The sequence below is a fragment of the Megalobrama amblycephala genome, linkage group LG6 (assembly GCF_018812025.1).
Source record: "Megalobrama amblycephala isolate DHTTF-2021 linkage group LG6, ASM1881202v1, whole genome shotgun sequence".
In the NCBI taxonomy this organism is placed as follows: domain Eukaryota; kingdom Metazoa; phylum Chordata; class Actinopteri; order Cypriniformes; family Xenocyprididae; genus Megalobrama; species Megalobrama amblycephala.
This window is the reverse complement of record NC_063049.1, coordinates 24193570-24216673: the sequence shown is the minus strand read 5'-3', so window position 1 is coordinate 24216673 and position 23104 is coordinate 24193570. Positions and strand designations below refer to the sequence as shown.

Here is a 23104-nt window from a genome sequence, read left to right as displayed (position 1 = left end):
AAAATGAAGTTGTGCTTGTAAAAAATGAGGCACTAACACTGTTTTTTTCATGTTTGATACTGTAAAGCTTCTTGATTTTAAGCAGTCTATTGAATAAAGTGCCATATGAAGTGACGTGACTGGAGTGCTACTTTGCAGAGCTCGTGCTAACATTCCCATGCTGTTATGATCAGACGTTTTTCTTATGCTTTCCATAATAAATGCTTGCTGTTTTCTCATTTTTGTTGTGTTTATTTTGTTACTGAGAAGAAAGTGCAGGGCACATATTTACATATTCATCTAACTGTCGCTCTCTGCGGTGTGGGCAGCGTCAGATGTTCGATTACAGTATATCGCTGGTCACGCATTTCGAACTTTGTTTTACCCCTAAACGAAGAACGAAAAAGAACTTCGTTTGAAGTATACCGGGGCCTTCAGGAAAAGTTCGCTCCAGCTGCAAAACACCTTCATACTACCATTGGTCAGTGACGATAACGTAATAGGAGGTGCGCTGAGGCTCCGCCTTCTTTCACATGGAAGTCTTCTCTGACTCATTTCATTACTCGAGTTCAGTGAGGTATGATCTCAGCAGGTGAAAACATGAGCACACTGGATAGCCGCTTTATAGTACAAAATGAAGTTGTGCTTGTGATGAAATAAGGCACTGAAACTGTTTTTCATGTTTGAGACTGTAAAGCTGCTTGCTTTTAAGCAATCTATTTAATAAAGTGCTATATAAATAAACGTAGCATGAGTGCCAGAGCTCGTGCATGTTATGATCAGACGCTTTTCTTATGCTTTCTGTAAAAAAAGCATGCTGTTTTCTCATTTTTGTTGTGTTTATTTTGTTGCTGAGAAGAAAGTGCACAGCACATATTTACATATTCATCTATCGTCGCTCTCAGCAGTGTGGGCGGTGTCAGATGTTCGATTACAGTATATCGCAGCTCACGTATTTTGAACTTCGTTTTACCCCTAAATCGAGGCTCATGAATCATGAAAAAAAAAAAAAAAAAAGTTTCACCGTTCTCAAATATAATATTTAGCAGCAGTTTTCAGTTGATAATAATAAGAATTGTTTCTTGAGCACCAAATCAGCATATTAGAATGATTTCTGAAGGATCATTTGACACTGAAGACTGTAATGGCTGCTAAAAATTCAGCTATATTAAATTGTAATAATATTTCACAATATTGACATTTTTACAATATTTTTGATTAAATAAATGCAGCCTTGGTGAGCATTAGAGACTTCTTTCAAAAACAATAAAAAGCTCAAACTTTTGAACATTAGTGCATACATTTACCTCATAATGCTAGACATTTTTCATTGTTTTTGAGGAAACTTTACATTTATTCAGACTCATATTCATGACTTCTAATGAAATATTCTCTTTGGCATAGGTTCCTGCTGTCAAAAACTTATGAAAAGGACATGAAAACCTTAAAACTTTGAAGTACCTGTCCTGTACAGTGAAATGTATGTAAGGCTTGGAAGTAGAAGTCAAATCTTTCTTCTGAAGTATGTCTTGCTGTCCTTAAAACTCTGTATATCTGTCATTTGTATCAGTGTGAAATAAAGAACGCAAGATAAAACTGAATAATACGGCAGACACATGCTCTTATTATGAATGTTCCTGATCCTTCTCTTCATTTCCCAAGATAACGTTCAGACGTTAACTGAATAATACATGCAAAAGCGTGCATGTCACAAAGATATTAACTAGTGCCTCTAAACAAAAGACATCACATTTCAGTCACCATCTCTAAAACATTTTCATCACACTTGCAATGCAAGTCAATCTTGTCTTCCGTATTGTTTAACTCAAGAATAACAATCCATGAAGTTGTCATGTGATTTACCTATTTCATTGTCTAGGACAATGAAAACGGAAATATCTATTTCCACTTCGCCTCTATCCAGATGAATTGCGTCTTAGTTATTTCAGATAAGCGCAACTGATGGATCCACCTGAATATAGCAGAGTTGTTAAATGAGAAACATAAATCTGTGTGCCAGCGTGCAGAATGCTGTTCATTGTTACCATGTCTTTTCCTCCCATTATTGATTGCTATAATGAATACTTGGATTCCGGCTTACTTTTATTACACTGATGCTGAATTTTGTCCAATGAATAAAACCAGCCAGCTCCATTAAGAAATCGATGGCAGGCTTCATTTGATATCGTCATTAGCAAGCTTTTATCATAACAGCGAGGAGATAAAAGTATGACACCATAGTTCTCTTTCATCAAGTTTAACAACATAAGAAACATTTCGTAGAAAATCAAGAAATTAATCATTTTATCATGAAACTAAATACCATGTGAGATGTGTTATACAAAGATGACATAGCATACACATCAGAGATATGATAAAGATGCTTTTTCAAATCTTCACTATATATCTCTAGCAACAGTTTGGACAGGACATTTTCGGCTTCAGCATATCAATCAATATCCATAAAGATTTACTGAGTCAAACCTGACTGGCCTTCACAAACACCAGACCTGAACACCTTTGGGATGAATTAGAACAGCCAGACCCCATAGGCCAACATTAGCGTCTGACTTCACTATGTGCATTTCAATGAGAGCAAATTTCTACAGCCATGTTCCAATATTTAGCGGGAAACCAGCTCTTAGGAAGGGCTGACTCACCATTTATGTCCTTGATTTAGATTAAATGTAGAAGAAGCAACAATATAATTGTCTATACTGGAAAGGGTGACCAAGACATTTTGAAAACTGAACTGATTTAATTTCATGTATAGTCCTTTATGTAATATGCAATAATAGAGTACATAGTCAGTAGAGCAATCAATACTGCCATTTTTAAAATTTCATATCTTCCTCTTTCTGAGTTACAGAAACTATAACCACCAAAATATGTATTCAAGGGAAGTACATTAAACCCATGGAAATAATCAGGAATGATCTCTGTTAATTCCAGAAATGCACACATGGGAAATAGGAAATGTGGGAGATTTGCGCTCAGCATGGAATCGTGCCTTCATTTGGAATTGGCTTTGTTACTTCATTAAAAGGATTTAAAGGATTTTACCCCGATAATGTCACCCTAGTTTAAGACTTATTGTCTTAAAGCACAATCCCATACAAAAAGATTTAGGAATTATTTACAGCAGCAATGCCACATGCTTGTGGGAATAAATTAGGCATGGAAAGGTTTTGTAATGGCCACCCAGAACTGCACTGGTACATGTATTCACTATATTCTTTGCATTCAGTTTTAAAATAGTTTTTTTTTCTTCTTCACAGTAGCAAAAGTGAATTTTATCCTTGCTGACTTCACTGCTACCGACAATGTGACTTGAACCCCCTCATTTCACATCTGAGACTTTCCAGCTTCTGACACTCCTGTCCAAGGACAAAGCACAATATGTCACTCAAACCAAAAGCTAGATTTTAATAAAGAAGTGAAGTACAGAGTGAAACAAAATACTGTTTGAAATGGAAATAAAATGTCTTTATTTTATATTGATTTGCTTTTTATATAAAAAGTACTTACATTTAATACATTTTTCTCCAAAATACAAGCAGCCAAACAACATATAAATCAAATACAAAATTATAAAATCTGTTGTATCTTAGTAGCTTCCCTTCTGAAAGTAACCGGTCACGTGATTTAATTCACAATCTCTAAAATTCCCATGTAACAGTAACTTTGATTCTCTCCGGCGTCCATGACATGTCAAGAACGATCCGTGACCTATACGTGATATCTTGTCCTAGGTCTTTTGTCTAACAGTGATGAAGTCAGCATTAATTTGCTTGATGAAGCCGGTGTACTGTAGCTGTATTGCTGAGCTCAAATATAGCTTTAAGCAGGCAAAGTAGCAGAAAAGTAGCATGTCTTACACACAACTACTAGATTGTAGTTTAATGACCATCAAACAGATATCAGTTTCGCAGAGATGTTTTCAAACCGTAGAGAGGACGGCACTTGGTCAATATTTCCATTCAGTGCTGAGCTATCCCAGCATGCCACATGGTTGGGTTTCATACACATGGTTCATAATTGCAGCATTTTTCTGGGTGGTGGAAATGAAAAAAACAAGACTGGAGAGATATAAACTCATTTCTTCAATAAGAACTGACTCAAGTCAAGTGGTTGACTTATGTAGCCCTATGTTGTGAAAGAAAGCGGTAGGAGGGAAATAAAGAATAAAATCTTACATGAATATAACAAAAACCCTTTAGATGGCACAAATATGGCATTTCTAGCATAATTAAATACGATAAATGAGGTTAATACTATACGGAAATGAAAACTTTCACAGTGTAATGTGAAGTAAACGCTAGAAAGAAAAAAGGCAAAAGCTGTCATGATGCCCCAAGGCAACATACTTCAAATTTAGGAAGAAATAAAACCAATTAAAAGAAAAAGATTTTGCTGTTGTAATTTCGGTAACTGTCCACAATGTGCAAATGAGCAGCTGTGTGTCACATGTGCAGTACAACAAAACAGTTTAAAAAATAGATGGACAAGTATGACTCCAAATATCGCAACAGACATAAAGGCGCAATGCTGATGTTGTCAAGAAACCAAATATAAACAAGATATCTGAACCTGATAGGAAATAGAAAATTTTTTTTGTTTTCCTTGTGTTTTATACATTTTGTACATTTAAGTAAAAAAAGAGTACAAAGTGTAGTCAGGCTATGCGGCGGTTTCTCGAATCGTCCCCTCAAGTTTCTTTGGGAGTAGCTCTCTCCTTTCGTCAATGTTGAGGACTGGCTTGCGACAGTTCTGACCATCGAGGTACATCTTCGCGTACATCGGATTGGAGTAGTTCACTGGCTGGTTGGAGAGATAATTGAAGAAAATTGACATTCAGTTGACATTCACACTCCCAGAACTCATTTTAAAGAAAAACGTATATGAATAATAATAATAATAAAAAAAATGAATGATAATTCATTAAATGACACATGTTAAACATACTACAAAAATGAAATAAATTTAAAACAAGTTGTGCAGGACTAAAGTTGGTTCAAGGAGTTGCTTCCACTGCAGCCGGAGTAAAAAGTGGATTCAGTAGCATCATTTGGTTTCGGTGCTTTGAAAGCATATTCAATCATGCTTATGGTGACATGCTGATGTCAGCAAAGGATGATAAATATATTATAAGCATCACTCACAACCCCATCAACCTCACCTCCCGCATAAATGAACCACTAAAAACGAGAAACATGAAAAACACAGCAGAAGTTGAGCCATAAAGCCATGCACTTACTATCACACGTCACACCACCACATGCATGCAAAAATGTCATTTAGAATGACTGTGATTCGCTACATAATTGAGACAAAGGAGCCCAAGGCGTTCACCTGTCCAGGTATTATTTCCTTAGGGACAGAATGAATATTCAGCGTGCAAGGGTCACTGGATTTTACACACCAGCCCTGGAACACACACAGTTGCCCCAGCATGCAGTCGACATTTAGAACGTCATTGTCACTAAACAACATCAATGTAACGCTGCTATTTAGACAGAAACATTTTCATAATACGCAAGAAAAACCGAGCGCGTATTGTTACTGCCATTTTTGCATTGCTTTTAAAAGGCATGAGTTTTTAGAAACAGATGTCAGAGTTATTTCTTTTCAAAGGGAAAAAATATAATGTTTGCAGCTTTAATGAGGCAAACTTGCGAGGTAGTGAAATCAGTGAATATTTTTCACTGGTATCTTGGGTGAGAGGATGCAGGCAAAAGATAACAGCCCTGGTGTAAAGCAACCGTTAAAGGGTTAGTTCATCCAAAAATGAAAATAATGTCATTAATTACTCACTCTCATGTCGTTCCACAACCGTAAGACCTTCGTTCATCTTCGGAACACAAATTAAGATATTTTTGATCAAATCCCATGGCTCAGTGAGGTTTGCATCGAGAGCAAGTTAATTTACACTTTCAAATGCTCGGAAAGCTACTAAAGACATATTTAATACAGTTCATGTGACGACCTTAATGTTATGAAGTGACGAGAAACACACAAAAAATAACTTTATTCAACAAAATCTAGTGATGGGCGATTTCAAAACACTGCTTCATGAAGCTTCGAAGCTTACAAATATTTTGTTTCGAATCGGTGGTTTGGTGCGTGTATCAAACTGCCAAAGTCACGTGAACCACTGAAATTTCGAAACTCTTATGACGTAACGAAGCCTCGTTTACTGAAATCATGTGACTTTGGCAGTTTGAGATTGTTTGATTGTTCAAATGTGAGCCACTGATTCGAAACAAAAGATTCCTAAAGCTTCGAAGCTTCATGAAGCAGTGTTTTGAAATCACCCTTTATGGTTCAACATTATGGTTGAACCACTGTAGTCACATGAACTGTTTTAATATATCTTTAGTACCTTTCTGGGCATGTGAAAGTGTAAATTAACTTGCTGTCAAGGCAGGCCTCACTGAGGATTTTATCAAAAATATATTAATTTGTGTTTTGAAGATGAACGGAGGTCTTATGGGTGTGGAACGACATGAGGGTGAGTAAGTAATGACTGAATTTTCATTTTTGGGAGAACTAACCATTTAATATTACTTATTTACACTTGCCAATTATTCAACAGATATTTTACAGGAGAGAACAGAAACATGTTCTTTCTTGATCTACCACATTGTTATTTATGGACATACATCATCAGCTTCTGAGATTTCTTGTGTTAGGAGTGTAAAATATTCCAACACAAACCTTGTGGGGATCGAGTGTGAAATTTGGTTTGAGAAGGCTTCCAGCATCTGCGTGGTTGTCATGGTCCACCTCATACATGTTGTAGGACGGATTGCCTATCTCCACATTAATGCCTCCATTAGTTATGGGCTGCCGTTGTACACGTTTCCCCCTGTGACAGAGTAGCACTTGAAATAGCTGCAGATGGCTGAAGGCTACATTGTTTATATGTACTGTGTATTTTTGAACATGTAGTCAAAAAGACAAAGTGAGGGCTGTCAAATCAAAAAGTACCTTTGTCGTCTTCTGCAGATGAAGACACCTGTAACCACTGTAGTAATCAGAACGACCAGCAGGACCAACGGCACAATGATAGCTATACTTCCTGTTTCACACAAGAAAAAAAGCCAGAAGCAAAAAGCCACTATTAAGCCTATTTCCCCAGGTGTCTATGCAGGTGGAACAGGAAATTATTAGATACTCCATCACAGCAAAATTAAATAAACACTACTGCAGCTGAAAAGATATTGAACCAATATTTAACAAGAAGCTCAGATGTATATTCAGATGTGTCATTTGACTGATGAAATAACAGTTCTTTTCATTTTAATAATTCAAGGACTGAATCCTTATTGAATTAGGAGAGGAGAGCTCTTTATAAAGCGTGAAAGCTCTCTGCATCGCTCACCTCCAGCTGTGTTATCGGAGCGGCTGCTCTTGGGGGCCGGCCTCTCGCACTGCGTCCCTGACCAATTAGCTGAGCATCTGATTTAAAACAACAGAGTCAAAACAAACAGAAGGCAAGTCAGAAAAGAGAAGAAACGGCTGACAGTTTTAAAATAAAACTCGGGCACTGCAGAGTGAATTTAAACAGACAATGGCCTAAAACATACTTAAAGGAATAGTTCACCCAAACTCACAGAAAGCCTGAATGGGATAGTTCACCCAAAAATGAAAATTTGATGTTTATCTGCTTACCCCCAGGGCATTCAAGATGTAGCTGTCTTTGTTTCTTCAGTAAAACACAAATGATGATTTTTAACTGCAACCGTTGCCGTCTGTCAGTCTTATAATGTGAGTCAATGGGAACTTCTTTTATAAGAGTAAATAAAACTTGCATAGACAAATCCAAATTAAACCCTGCGGCTCGTGACAACACATTGATGTCCTAAGACATGAAACGATCGGTTTGTGCGAGAAACCGAACAGTATTTATATCATTTTTTACCTCTAAAACACCACTATGTCCAACTGCCTCACGCTTCGGTTGGTATGATCTGAAAACGCTTTCTGATGAGGTAAAAAAGGTAAAAAAATTATATAAATACTGTTCGGTTTCTCGCACAAACCGATTATTTCATGTCTTAGGACATCAATGTGTCGTCAGCAGGGTTTAATTTGGATTTGCCTGTGCATGTTTTTTTGACTCTTATATATTGTGTTCCCATTGACATGCATTATTTGACTGACAGACGGCAACGGTTGGAGTTAAAAATCATCATTTGTGTTCTACTGAAGAAACAAAGTCACCTACATCTTGGATGCGCTGGGGGTAAGCAGATAAACATCAAATTTTCATTTTTGGGTGAACTATCCCTTTAAAGCTGCTGTAGGTAACTTTTGTAAAAAAATATTTTTTACATATTTGTTAAACCTGACATTATGTCCTGACAGTAGAATATGAGACAGATAATCTGTGAAAAAATCAAGCTCCTCTGGCTCCTCCCAGTGGTCCTATTGCCATTTGCAGAAATACACCGCTCCCGGTAAGAAACAACCAATCAGAGCCAGGAGGAGTGTCTTAGCAGTGTCAATCAATCAAGCTCGCGTGCGCGCTGATCACACTCCTCTCATGCACAGTGTACAGGCGTCAAATTCAAGATTACCGGTGTGCCGCAGCTTTGCTTATGGCGAAATAAAACGATGTTATATGCAAAGGACCACCCTGAAATCTACAAGAAACCATGCCATACATAATTTGTCAGTCCTGTTTTGAAATTATCTTAGTTGTGTAGTTCTTAAAAAATTAAACAAATCAAGCAGGGATACTTACTTGTCAAGCAGAAATGTGGCTGACTCTGCATCGGTTTTTAATCCGTTCAGGATACATAGCTCCCTCCACCTCGGAAAAGCCGCTCCGATATTTACCCTCGTTTTATTTCGGGCTCTATCTAATTCTTTCTTTTTGGCTTTTTTATCATCGTCATCTGTCTTTTTCCGTTTACCCGTCTTTATTTTATGAGCAGGTGCCACTCGAGGAATTGGCAGTTTGGATTGTTTTTCCGCCATAAGCAAAGCTGCACACCGGTAATCTTGAAGCCTGTATGCGCTGGCGCTGTGCATGGGAGGGGTGAGATCAGCGCGCACGCGAGCTTGATTGATTGACACTGCTAAGACACTCCTCCTGGCTCTGATTGGTTGTTTCTTACCGGGAGCGGTGTATTTCTGCAAATGGAAATAGGACCACTGGGAGGAGCTAGAGGAGCTTGATTTTTTCACAGATTATCTGTCTCATATTCTACTGTCAGGACATAATGTCAGGTTTAACAAATATGTAAAAAAAATTTTTTTACAAAAGTTACCTACAGCAGCTTTAAAACTAAACTAAACCAATAAACATTATACATACTCTACTGGTCAAAAGTTTGTTTTTGAAATAAGTCTCTTATGCTCACCAAAGGCTGCGTTTATTTAATGAAGATTACAGTAAAAAACAGTAATACTTGAAATATCATTACAATATAAAATAACTGTTTTCTATTTGAATAGATTTAAAAATGTAATTTATTCTTGTGATGGCAAAGCTGAATTTTCAGCAGCCATTACTTCAGTGTCACATGATCCTTCAGAAGCCATTCTTATAAGCTGATTTGGTGCTCAATTATTATTCATGCTCAATTATTAATATTGGTTATTATTATTATTAGTGTTAAAAATCGTTTTACTGTTTAATATTTTTGTGGAAACCACAGAACATTTTTTTTCAGGATTCTTTGATGAATAGAAAAGTATTTATTTGAAATAGAAATTCTGTAACATTATAAGTGTTTTACTGTCACTTTTGATTAATTTAATGCATTCTTGCTAAATAAAAGTATTAATTTCCTTTTTTTTTAAACCATACTTACCCCAAACCTTTGAATGTTGGTAGTCATGGTTTCCACAAAAAATATGAAGCATTTTCAACATTGATAATAATACAAAATTGTCCTTGAACACCAAATCAGCATATTAGAATGATTTCAGGTCTTTTAAATTGTAATAACATTTCACAATATTACACCGTGTCCTAACCAGACATGATGCGATAAGATCCCAGCGACGAGCAATTTGACAAAAACCACAGCCAATCAGAAGAGAGTGTGGGAAGGATCTCTCGGCAAGAGCACAGCAGATACAATGAAATAGGCAAGTACTTAGTACAATTCATAAATACACAATTTAAACATTATTTAAAGTACATATGGAGTGACTGAACCAATCTTTTGTCATAGAATACACTTGTCTGTTCGCATTGAGTTGACATTTTGAACGTTCTTGTGCCCATTTATTTATTTTCAAGATCTGAGGTGAATTAGCAAGTGTTGTTTTCATTACAGCTAAAGAGCTGGGAACACAGAACGATATTCAAACTCACGTTAGACGCTTTTAACGTTAAATAAACAGTACCTGAGATTATCATTGCCATACTTTGTGTTGCTGTTCCAGCCGCGACGTCGCGGAGTAATAGAAACCGTTTGTAAAATAAAATATTCGCTTATCGCCATAACGGCTGGTTAGGACACAGTGTTACTGTTTTTACTGTATTTTTTTATTAAATAAATGCAGCCTTGGTGAGCATAAGAGTCTCTTTATATGCTGTCATTTTCAGGACTATCATTTTAATAGTAGGCAAATGTGCAGTGCAACCAAACTAAAAACACTCATTAAATGGGGAGCAGTAAAGCGGAAAGAAAATCATGAATCATCTTATTTGTAAATGTAAGCAGTCCAGTGGGGGTCATGTTTATGATTAAACAGATGTTTGATGTTTGTTTATCAGAGGATGAAATGAGGGTGAAGACTGGATCTTGCACATTACAACTGTACACTGTATAACAAACTGAGTGTGGTCACATTTTAATTGTCTGACTATATTAATTCTTCCCTAAGCAGACACTGTACAGGATGATTGAAAAATAAAATAGGCAAAAAGCACACAGAGAGAATCCTGAAGGTAGAGAGCTGCACAGAATGGGATGTGTGTTCTGGAGGATGGTAGGATCATGGGAAGTGGTTAGGGTAAATCAACTGGATGGATGGAAGCTGGTGGAGATGAAATGTCTATATCAGGTGAACAGTTGGACCTACTTGCATCGAGGTTTGTTAAGGGCAGTTATTGTGCATATCCCTTCATTCTGACAGTAGTAATCGCAGGGATTGGCCAGCTCATCACAACGCTGGTTCTTGAACCCTGCCGTGCAACTGCAAGACATCGCAGTGAGGTGAGGACAGTAAGATGTGAACTAAGTGTGCAGAACTAAAAAAAGTGCATGATCTGTACAGTAGCAGTAAGTGTCTGGTCATGTCTTTCTTATAGTTTCAGGATCCTTCATGTTTTATATGCATTTCACTGCTGGGCTTCTAGAATTCAGCGTTCCTAGAATTTTCACCCATGAATTTCCATGACTTTTCAATGATTTTTCCTTTTGTTTACTGTAAAAGGTTAGTTTTTCTTAGAAATCATTTTACAGAAATGTTCTATAAAGATGCTTTGAAACTATACAAATAAACTTAAATTGAACTGAACTGAATTGAATTTAGGAGTTTCGAACCATGAGGCTTGCATTTTTTCTTTTTTTTTTTAAACAATCCAAACTGTATTTCAGAGTGTGTACAGTATATCACATTCAGTGATATACTGTGATATATTTGTGATTTCACTGGAACGGTGAATGATGAGCAATAGAGAGGTAAAGCCTGTGCCTGTGCCTGAGCCAGTCTCAGGTTGACAGATGAGTTAATCGCAGATATCTAGGGGGGACAGCGATGAAATTGTAAATGTGTTGTGAATTTCCAAGTTGGCAGCTACAATACCTTGTAAAAGAAAGAAATAAAGTCAAAATAGTCTCTCCAAGACTGCTGCTTTGTCCAGCATGTATATATATATATATATATATATATATATATATATATATATATATATATATATATTATACAAACCCGATTCCAAAAAAGTTGGGACACTGTACAAATTGTGAATAAAAAAGGAATGCAATAATATACTAAACTTATATAATTTATATATATAATAAACTTATATTTTATTCACAATAGAATATAGATAACATTGACATTTTGAAATGTCATGCTAAATATTGGCTCATTTTGGATTTCATGAGAGCTGCACATTCCAAAAAAGTTGGGAAAGGTAGCAATAAGAGGCCGGAAAAGTTAAATGTACATATAAGGAACAGCTGGAGGACCAATTTGCAACTTATTAGGTCAACTGGCAACATGATTGGGTATAAAAAGAGCCTCTCAGAGTGGCAGTGTCTCTCAGAAGTCAAGATGGGCAGAGGATCACCAATTCCCCTAATGCTGCGGCGAAAAATAGAGGAGCAATATCAGAAAGGAGTTTCTCAGAGAAAAATTGCAAAGAGTTTGAAGTTATCATCATCTACAGTGCATAAAATCATCCAAAGATTCGGAGAATCTGGAACAATCTCTGTGCGTAAGGGTTAAGGCCGGAAAACCATACTGGATGCCCGTGATCTTCGGGCCCTTAGACGGCACTGCATCACATACAGGAATGCTACTGTAATGGAAATCACAACATGGGCTCAGGAATACTTCCAGAAAACATTGTTGGTGAACACAATCCACCGTGCCATTCGCCTTTGCCGGCTAAAACTCTATAAGTCAAAAAAGAAGCCATATCTAAACAAGATCCAGAAGCGCAGGCGTTTTCTCTGGGAAAACTGGGACGCCATGTCATCTGGACTAAAGAGGACAAGGACAACCCAAGTTGTTATCAGCGCTCAGTTCAGAAGCCTGCATCTCTGATGGTATGGGGTTGAATGAGTGTGTGTGGCATGGGCAGCTTACACATCTGGAAAGGCACCATCAATGCTGAAAGGTATATCCAAGTTCTAGAACAACATATGCTCCCATCCTAACGTCGTCTCTTTTGGGAAGACCTTGCATTTTCCAACATGACAATACCAGACCACATACTGCATCAATTACAACATCATGGCTGCGTAGAAGAAGGATCCGGGTACTGAAATGGCCAGCCTGAAGTCCAGATCTTTCACCCATAGAAAACATTTGGCGCATCATAAAGAGGAAGATGCGACAAAGAAGACCTAAGACAGTTGAGCAACTAGAAGCCTGTATTAGACAAGAATGGGACAACATTCCTATTCCTAAACTTGAGCAACTTGTCTCCTCAGTCCCCATTTGCCCATATAATCTTTAGGGTATTAGGTTAGCTAATTTGGCTTGCTGTCCACTGAGGAGGGGCTCGATGAAGCAGCTTCAACTCGAGCTCTGATATACCCAAATTGAATAAAGTAATCAAATACAAAATAACACTTCATATAAACTTATTTGAATAATTAAAGTTTAAATATTATTGAAGTTACAATTTCATTGAAGTTACATTATTGAAGTTACATATTCAGTCAAGAGTGAATTCTTCGTCTTTTGTTGTTTGATTAACATTAAAACACATAGAGCAGGAATATTAGACTGCTGTTCCTTTAAGACATAATTCAAAGATCCAGTACACTGATACTGATACATGTGTTGTCGGTCTCGTTTTTCTCTTAGGACATAACCTGCTATATTTGTTAGGATACTTGCTAAGATGGGCATGTTGACATAATTTTTGTGTGAATTTAGGTACAAGACTTGCGTGAGAGTATTGCGCGTTCGATTTTTTTACATCCCACCCCTAATTTATATATTAGGGGTGGGATATATATATATCCCACCCCATATATATATATATATGGAATATATATATTCCATATATATATATATATATATGGAATAAAAAATTGGAAAAATGCTTTATGTTTCCTTCTTGTCAGGTTGTCTGAGCATCATGAGAGTAAACAACTTTGAAGTAAAACTCTTTGCCTTCCCAAATATATGACTCCTAGGCTTTGATAATGAATTCATTTAAATTATATTCATTTCAGGTCAACTATCATGACTTCTTGGCAGATCCATCGTTCCATACATTTCCTGTGACTCAGAGCCAGTGAATGAAATACATTATCGTGACCTCACAATAAAAAAAGAGAGAGATCATTTGCATAGAAATTGATTCCATTCTCTCGATTATGCCAGTCATTGCCACAAAAGCCATATAAACTGCACAGAGCATTTGACGATTTTCAAAACAACCATTTACAACCTGTTTAAGTTTGAGGACTGAATAAAACTGGTGATAATTTAATGCTTGCTAACCACCATGCTTCAAAGAGCATCCGTTATACATGCCTTCTGTCGCAATCTGTGTTTGCAGTTAATAAAATCTGATGGGAACAAAAAGAATGATAACTGTATATTCCTTGCATAGGAAAGGATGGGCAGGAGGTGCAAATAGTATGGGAAATAATTAACAAACATTTAGGTCTTTACACATACACACAATAGAATTATAACAAATGAAGACAATAGGACCTCATGATCAGCTGTGAGATTCTTCAAAGCAGGACTTTAGCATTTGTAATTAAAAGTGAAAGTGACGTGACGTGTAGCGCATATACACCCGCTGTGAACACACACCTGGAGCAGCCATTTTTGCTGTGGCACCCGGGGAGTGATTGAGGGTTAGGTGCCTTGCTCAAGGGCACCTCAGTTGTGGGTAATTAGAGTGGAAGACAGCGCTGTTCATTCACTCCCTCCACCTACATTTCCAGCCGGAACTGAGACTCGACCCCGTGACCTTCGGGTTACAAGTCCGACTCTCTAACCATTAGGCCACAACTGCCCAAATTAGGCCACAACTCCCCAATTAAAAAGTATTGTGGAAAATTATGAGTGCATATGTGCATGACATTGGACACTCAATTTGCATAAAGTTTTGCATTGAGCTGCACTGTTTCCAGTGTATATTTAGTGTAACCATATACACTAGATGCAAACACTGATTAACACTGAATTGTCGCATTTCTAAAATTTATTTGATTATTTATATAAATTAAAGTTATCAGATTGTTAGAATAGATTTTCTAAATTCAGCTTTTACCTTGTGATTATAGTCTAAATAAATAAATAAAATGTACTTAAAATGTTACTTACAAAATTTCAAATAATTTAATTGATTTAAATAATTTAATTTAATTTAAAATAAATAAAATAAAAAAATGTACATGTGGAGCCCTGCAAATAAAGGTGTTGAAACACTTTTCATTCCGTGAATACTTGCAGCACAAAAGTGAAATTCTTCAAATAAAAGTGTGAGGGACAAATATTTTTCACAGCTGAAAGCTTTGTGGCCTTTACTACCTCTGTTTTCAACATCCTAAACACATGGTGCTCTGCAAGCAGCCACTGCCTTCAACAGCTCCTGATCTCGCAATAGAAAAGCGAATTTATTCTCGACAAAACAAATTGTCAGGCTTTCTAAATGTATCCATTCCTGCCCGCCGAACCAAACAGAGCAGCACTCCAGCTGTTCTCAGGATGCCGTCCCAATATACACAAGTCCACAGGGTAGACATCCTGTCAGCAGCTCCTGCATTGTGTGAGCCTAACCTCATCTTTATCAACACAAAGCAACCCCCTCCCTCCAAAAAAAAACATCATGCCCAGTGATGACAGCTTAAAAGCCATGATTTTACAATACATTTTTAATAATTAAACAGTACTGTTTAATAAAAAGTGAGATTTCCCATACACAGAGGACCTTTCACATGATTTGTGCGAATGTTCCCTCTCTCTTTGTGCTGAAGCTCTGATACGAATCAAGTCAAAGGGACTTTATGCATTCAACAGTTTCAGCTATATATCTAATAGTCCAGATAATTTAATAAAAAAAAATTATACATATATCAAAAGTTTGGGCCAAGTAAGATTAAAAAAAAAAAATAAATTATTACTTTTGTTTAGAAAGGATTAAATTGATCAAAAGTGGCATTTATAATGTTTCATTTATGACTTTTATTTTACATTAATGCTGTTCTTTTATATACATCAAAGAATACTGAAAAAATTTATCAGTTTCCACAAAAATACTAGGCAGCACAACTGTTTTCAATGCTAACAATAATATGAAATGTTTTTTGAGCACCAAATTAGCATATTAGAATGATTTCTGAAGGATCATGTGACATTGACGACTATCACAGGAATAAATTACATTTGAAAATGCATTAAATATATTATTCAATTGCAATAATATATCATAATATTTCTGTTACTGATCAAATTAATGCAGCCTTGGTGAGCATAGGAGACCTACTATCAAAAATATTAAAACTTCTTACCGACCCCAAACTTTTGAATAGTACTATATTTGGTAGTTCTGATTATTCTTTCTCATGCTGGCTGTAATATGATTTTTAACCAAATTTAGGCTTTTAGGCATATAAGAGCTTGGCCTAATTATTCCTTTGTGCTTTTTAAGTCTGTCAAACTAAGTGTCAGTGTAGAGCCCCCCACCAAGGTAATTTTGGGCACTATTGTTGGGAAACTTAGTCTTTCAGATCTGTAGAAATTTTCTAAATTAATGGTAAGGCTTTCAAGGCTAAGCGCTGTGTGGGTCTAATAGCTGGGAATTGGAATGTGGACAAAAGGAGGCACTTAGTCATTCTTACTGGCAGAAGGGTAGGCTGGTGTCGGGGTCCAGATGACAGGTGCCTCCGTTATAGCAGTAGCCATCACACAACTGGCAGCTGGAGGCGATTCGACCGCTGGTACAGCTGGCAGAACGAGAACAATTTGAGCTAAAAATGTGATTGTTACATAGACCGAAGAATCATTTCAGTGGAAACTTACAGGTGTCCAATCCTGTGTCCTGCAGAGTTTAGCTCCAACCCCAATTAAACACACCTAAACAGCTAATCAAGGGCTGTGTCCGAAATCGCCCTCTATACCCTTAAATAGGGCACTATTTGTGGGGGCAGCCATTTGTAGTGGTGTCCGAAACCATAGTGGACGTTATAAAGTGCACTCATTCAATTCCACAATGCACCACAATAACGAGTGTACAACCATGTGTTCCATTCGACCGTAAGTAGACTTCACAGGGTATTCCGCCATCTTAAGTGAGATTACAATCCAAAGGGAGTGAACATGTTCAGTTCAAAAGGCACTGCGAATGGCATAGGGAATAAGGGAACATTGATACATCACTTCACAGGAAGTAGAGAGGGAAAATCACCCAACTTTCATTGCGAACCACGTCACCAGTCAGAACTAACGATGAAACGGAGCCATTGAAAGAGTTTTTAAATTTTTATGTTATATCATAATCTGCGTGACCCTGTCGTTGACTTTCTTTGATGTTTGCAGGCCGTTCCAAATAAGCAATTATTGTCAGCGAAGTCCAATTCAACTGATATGCCATTCTCAGGGAATAGGGAGCAGTGAACACTGTGTTGGGACCCTGTCGAATGGAACGTAGCTCCGATGTACGCTCAACATCTAGACAATACCCATAATGCACTGTGAGAGTCGCGCACTGAATGAATTCCTACATCTGAGCAGAAGATGGCGCCCGCAGCTGAATCATCCATCTATCCATTTTCCAAACCACTGGTCCAATGTGGGTACAGTGTAATATCATACAGGTATGAATTCCTTTTTAACTGGATATTAATTTTTTTAATTAAGGTTTATAGATAGTTTCCATGACAGAGCTCAAGATAAATCTTTTCATCTTACTACTGGAGCTGTCAGTTTGCTGAGTTTCAAATGATTTTTAAACAGCAAAAACAAACTATGCAAAAGCAGGCCTTCCAGCACACTTATCTGAATTCGCTCATTCATTTTCATTAACTTCCCTCAAATTAACTATATTTTTGGACTAATGTAGGGAATAGTGCATGAGGGCAATTTCGGACACAGCCAAGGCCTTACTAGGCAGAATAAAAACTTCCAGGAAGGTGTGTTGAGGCAAGTTGGAGCTAAACTCTGCAGGACATTGGCCCTCCAGGACTGAGTTTGGACACCCCTGGGCTAACCTATAAATAAATGACATAAATTAGGCTTTGTACTATTATGAGCTACATGAATGTTCACCACTGTTGGTGAAATGTACTATCATGGATACAATTATATTTTGCAGAATGAAAAGAATTAAAGGCACAACATCAATTCTGCACTTAATTTGCAAGATGAATATTGATTTTTAAAGATATAACAAGCAATTTCCTTGCCAATACTGTCAAAAAAATGACAGGTTTGAAATCTCCCTTTTGATACGTCTACAAGTAATCTTGCCTAAAAACACATTCAATATAATAGCAATATAAAAAAAAAAAAAACGGCCAACTAACTTGCAAGACACATCTCCTGTATCTCCATTAATGATACATGGGGCTCCGTGGCAACGCAGGCACTTGTCGACATCACACTTGATCCCTTCATAGCGAGCCGGGCACACACATTCAACGTGCCCTGATCCGGACAGCGTACATGCCTTGGAATTGACACAGTGGTGATGACAGATATCTGACATGGAAAAGAAACAGAAAAAACACAAGATATGCCCCTAATTAAGATACAAGTGCACATTTCTTTCATATTATGCTCAAGTTTAATTAGAATTTTACAAAGCTTTAATGAGACTTAATTATCCGCATCAAATGTCTACTGGTACTAAGATGAAAATGCATCACCCCTTGGGTGCAGTGCACTAAAAATGCATTACGGGTGCACAGATTAAATTGTTTTGCAACAAATTATAATAACAAAGACTTTATAACAGCAAATATTTTATCAGCAAAACACAGAAACACCTCAAGGTTGTTACAGCAGCATTTAGAAAACCTCTTTGGGCACAGATTGTTCAAATGCTGGCAAATGCCCTTTTGAGTCAAATACAATATTTACTTTTTTGGGGGAATTTTTTGTTGCTGTTGCTAGTTGTGGAGAGAAAATGTAACAATTGTTCCATTAACCACAATTTAGTGACTGGTCTTCTATGTTAAAATACAACAACTCAAGAGAAAATTCCACTCTGGATATCATATCATTTTCTCCACAGTTCTTTCATTCTGTTTCACTTGGTACTTGAATGATTTAAACAAGCAATATGGATTATGATGATGTTGAATTTAAAGGGCACAACTGTGGGTGTAATTAGCTGCCATGAGAATCAGTGACCTATTGAACTGAAATGTAGTTGCTGAACATTTCTGCTAGGTCCAGTACAAGCAATCTCTTACAATACTTACGATACAGACAGCGGTCACCCGTGTACTCCGCCAAGCAGCGGCACACTGGCTGGTTTCCAGGGCTTACATCACATGTTCCTCCATTCAGGCAGTAATGATCACAGACCCGCCTCTCACAGTTAGGACCGGTGAAGCCTGCCATGCAGCGGCAAGTAGGTTTCCCTATGAAACAATCAGTAGAAAGATGTGTCCACATTAAGAAGAAAAGGCCATAAAGTATTAATACAAGTAGCAGACGTGATCATTTTATTCTCAAGTTTTACCACCAAAACTTGCAGAGAATGTGAGCTGTTTGCTGGAGGCAATTTCAGCAGAGAGGCCATGAGAAAGGTTTTTTTTTTCAATAGGCAATTTATACTTAAAACTGTACTACAGTCCACAAGAACCATACACTGACTCCTGATGTGAAGCTGACTAAAAACAGCCTTAACAGCAACCAAATGAACCAAGCTCTGCCATGAAAATAACTTGCATCAAAAGATTTAGTGTAAAAATAAAAGAAAATGAAAAGTTATTAAGTTAATGGGGTCATATTAGGGGACATGATATACATGTGATCATGATCACATGTATATCATGTTTGGTATCTATGAGTTTTAATTTTGATTTTGGAATGATAATTTATATGTAGATACCTATGCAGCATATTAGTATTTTAAGAATTGTTAATAGTTTCAAAACACCATGCTCGAAGACAAAGAATCATAAACTTCCCCTCCAAAAGTTAAGATTACCATTGGCTCACTTACCCCCCTCCTTATGGTTTAAAAGATCACAAGATAATGCTGATTTTGAGAAATTCTGACATGAAGATGTTGAGCTAGAAGCCTTCTAAGGACCCCTAAGTTTGTGCCAAGCTGTGGCCTTGTCTTTCCATTCATCAAAGATCCTCTGACTCACACTGGCTCTCTCTCATCAAGACAGCTTCAGCAAAGATCAACTGGAGCTTTAACAAATTGCATCAGGGCACTTTTATTCAAATGGAGGAGACGTGCAAAAATCAAACTTAGTCTCATTATTTGATACATTAAGTATCCCCTACCCCTTTTAAAGGAGAGTGTGTTCCCAAGTATAAGGTGACGTTCTCAGGACCTTGTGCAACATTCCCTATAAGTTCTCTAAAGGTGATGAAGATTCCGAAAATTTACAGAACATTCGGGACATTCCTAAAACGTCCTCTTTTGGTAATGAAAGCGCTGCAGTTTAAGGTTCCTTATATGACTTTAGGGGGACGTTCCATTTTGGTTATTTTATGGTCAAAAAAGAATGTTACAAAGAGGACATTTGAGACATTAACAGAATGTTCCCACATGGTCCTCTGTTACTAGGATGACAGGTTATTATTATAAATTATTATTATTATTATATTAGAAATTTTACGTTCCCAGAACATTCTCAGAACGTCTCCACTGGTGTTAAGGACAGTGTCTAGTAACGTTCCCAGTACATTCAGAGATGGTCACGATGTGGAGTTCTTTTAAGGTTTGGAGGGCGTTATTTGGTGGACCTTCAGGGAACATTCAGGACGTTCTGGGAATGTTTAGGGGACTATTACTATAGGACGTTCTTATAACCTCCCAAATATCCACTTTGTAACATTCTCGCGCGACCATAAAATAACCCAAATAGAACGTCCCCCTAAACTCATATCGGGAACGTTATTAAATGACCAACAGAGGACCATGTGGGAACGTTCAGTTAATGTCCTAAATATCCTCTTTGTAACATTCTTATGTGACCATAAAATTAAGCAAAATGGAATGTCCCCCTAAAGTCATATAAGGAACCTTAAACTGCAGCACTTTCATTACCAAAAGAGGAAGTTTTAGAAACGTCCTGAATGTTCTGTAAAGGTTCAGAATTTTTGTCACCTTTAGAGAACTTATACAGGTTATTATACAGGTAATTTATACTTATACTGTAGGTAAAGTTGCGCAAGGTCATGAGAACGTCACCTTCTGCGTGGGTGTTTTATAAAAAATAATAAAGTTTGAAGTCACAGTTATGGAGGTTCTCTGGCTGCTTTAATTGTGTTTCCAAAACACGGATGTTATAGCAAAAAATGCAAGAAAAAGTCTGATCAGATGAATTCAGTTATTTAGTGATTGTGATTCACTGATCCTCTCCAGAGACTAAACTCTGAGTGTATTAACTGTTAGTTTTTTTTTCTTTTTTAAAGGTTTTATTTATTTTTAATTCATTATACAGAGAAGTGACTCACACAGACATCATGAATCAGCGTATGAACCTCAACAATGGTGACAATAAACAAAAATCTTTTCTGACTTTTAGTAGCTTGTTTTTATGAATTATCATAGAACTACAACAAAATGAAAGAAACACAACATTCAGAGATCAGTGAATAAGGCCACTGTACGATGATAAAATAATCAACGAGCAACCAAATCCATTTCATCAGATTTTTTTCTCACACTTTTTTTTTTGTAACAAATGTGCTTAAAAACACAGTTACAACAATTGGAGGAAAAGTAAAGTAAAAATGTCAAGGGTCAGGAGCCCAACTAAAGCAAGCGCTTACCTCCGTAACAGTGACATTTATACATTTTGATAAAACATCAACACCTCATTAAGATGATTTGTATGAAAGAAATAAAGTCAGAGTGGTTTGTTATAAGTGAAGATGCAGAGATCTAGAGAGATCTGTTAGTGTTTAATGTTTCTGTTATCTGAGTTTTGTGAGGTTACCATTGTGCTGGAGAGTAGAGCCTGTGCTTCAGTCAGTGATGAACCAGAAACACTGATGTTCTGCTGCATGTTGCTTTATTTAAAGACAATAACTGTGTAGTTGCTGATGCAGTGATACAGCAGTTACATGCATGTTGTCAGCTAATGACTTACTGCAAGAGATTTGCATTTTAAAGAAAAGGTTTCATAATATAAATCCAGAAATTACCTGTAAAGAACTTTTTTTTTGTAAGACATTTAAGAAAAAATAGTTTTTGTTTGAACAGCCACTTTTGTAGTCAATTTAGCTCTAATTTTCAATTCAATTTTTGATAAGGGCAGCAGAGACGTTCTGAGAACATTTCCAAATAAAATATGGTTCCCTAAACGTTCAGAGAACGTCATGAATATTCTGTGAAGGTCCACCAAATAATGTCCCCCAAACCTTAAAAGAACTCCACATCGTGACCATCTCTGAATGTACTAGGAATGTAAAATTTCTAGCAGGGTTAGAACTAAGAAACTGATGGTTTGCTCAAGGCTGTTGATCTGCTGAATTTCAAACTTTTTGCTTTCCTGTATTTTGCTTCTGCTCTCTTTCCATTGGTAAACTGTATGCATGTACTGTATCGTGTATGTTAGATAAGTCTTTAGTGTTTAGTCTAGTTAATTAAGTTATTTGTGGTTCATGCTCATGTACTGGAGTCCCTAATTATGCAGATTTTGGCTACAAGCTCTTAGTAGTATTGTATAGTAAGAAAGTTATTTCCTATACCCCAGAAATGAACATTTCACTGGATGAACAGGATAGTAGATTGTGTTATCTGCTACATAATTCTTACAGCTGATCTAAATTTATAATTAATTATAACTAGTTATAACTGAATAAGAAATCGTCTCCAGAAATGGAGATGATTAATACAGTAACATTCTATTCTATTCTTTTTTATATTATACTTCAGGGCTGTTGAATGCTCGAATCTGACTGAATTAATCAGTAAAACAGTTTAGTAACTTAAGATACATAACTCACCAGCGAGGTTATAACTGTGCAGTTCTTGAGATAAACTTATAGTTTCGCTATTAGTAGAGACGCTGCTGCCGTGAGAGACGCAGACTCAGGTAGGCTAATTCACATATGCTGCTTATTCTCTCTCTCTCTCTCTCTCTCTCTCTCTCTAACTGTGTTAATAACTGTATCAATGGTATTAGTCCGCTACCAATGGCTCAAGCCTTTGTTACTAGTTCTGAAATGATGTTTTGGAATTAGCAACGGAGGCTTGGGATGAGATGCATAAGAAATTAGTCCCACACACAAGAGTGTTTTAAGGACAAAAACCTGACAAATG

At 36.9% G+C, this 23104-nt stretch overlaps 1 protein-coding gene across 5 annotated transcripts in view; it reads right to left on the bottom strand.

The window, feature by feature from the left end:
- Window positions 1–3443: 3443 nt before the first annotated feature.
- Window positions 3444–23104, bottom strand: part of lrp1bb (low density lipoprotein receptor-related protein 1Bb) — a 351504-nt gene continuing 331843 nt past the window's right edge. For 3 of the 5 annotated variants that reach the window (XM_048193502.1, XM_048193503.1, XM_048193506.1), the window contains 9 exons: window positions 19071–19232; window positions 18171–18345; window positions 16488–16592; window positions 11026–11139; window positions 7364–7440; window positions 6970–7060; window positions 6697–6847; window positions 5332–5406; window positions 3444–4800 (listed from right to left, as the gene is read on the bottom strand). In XM_048193502.1, the coding sequence (XP_048049459.1) occupies window positions 4660–4800; window positions 5332–5406; window positions 6697–6847; window positions 6970–7060; window positions 7364–7440; window positions 11026–11139; window positions 16488–16592; window positions 18171–18345; window positions 19071–19232 (1091 nt within the window). In that variant the 3' untranslated portion in view covers window positions 3444–4659. The remainder of the gene's footprint in view (window positions 4801–5331; window positions 5407–6696; window positions 6848–6969; window positions 7061–7363; window positions 7441–11025; window positions 11140–16487; window positions 16593–18170; window positions 18346–19070; window positions 19233–23104) is intronic. The other 2 variants (XM_048193505.1, XM_048193504.1) reach the window with 2 other exon arrangements.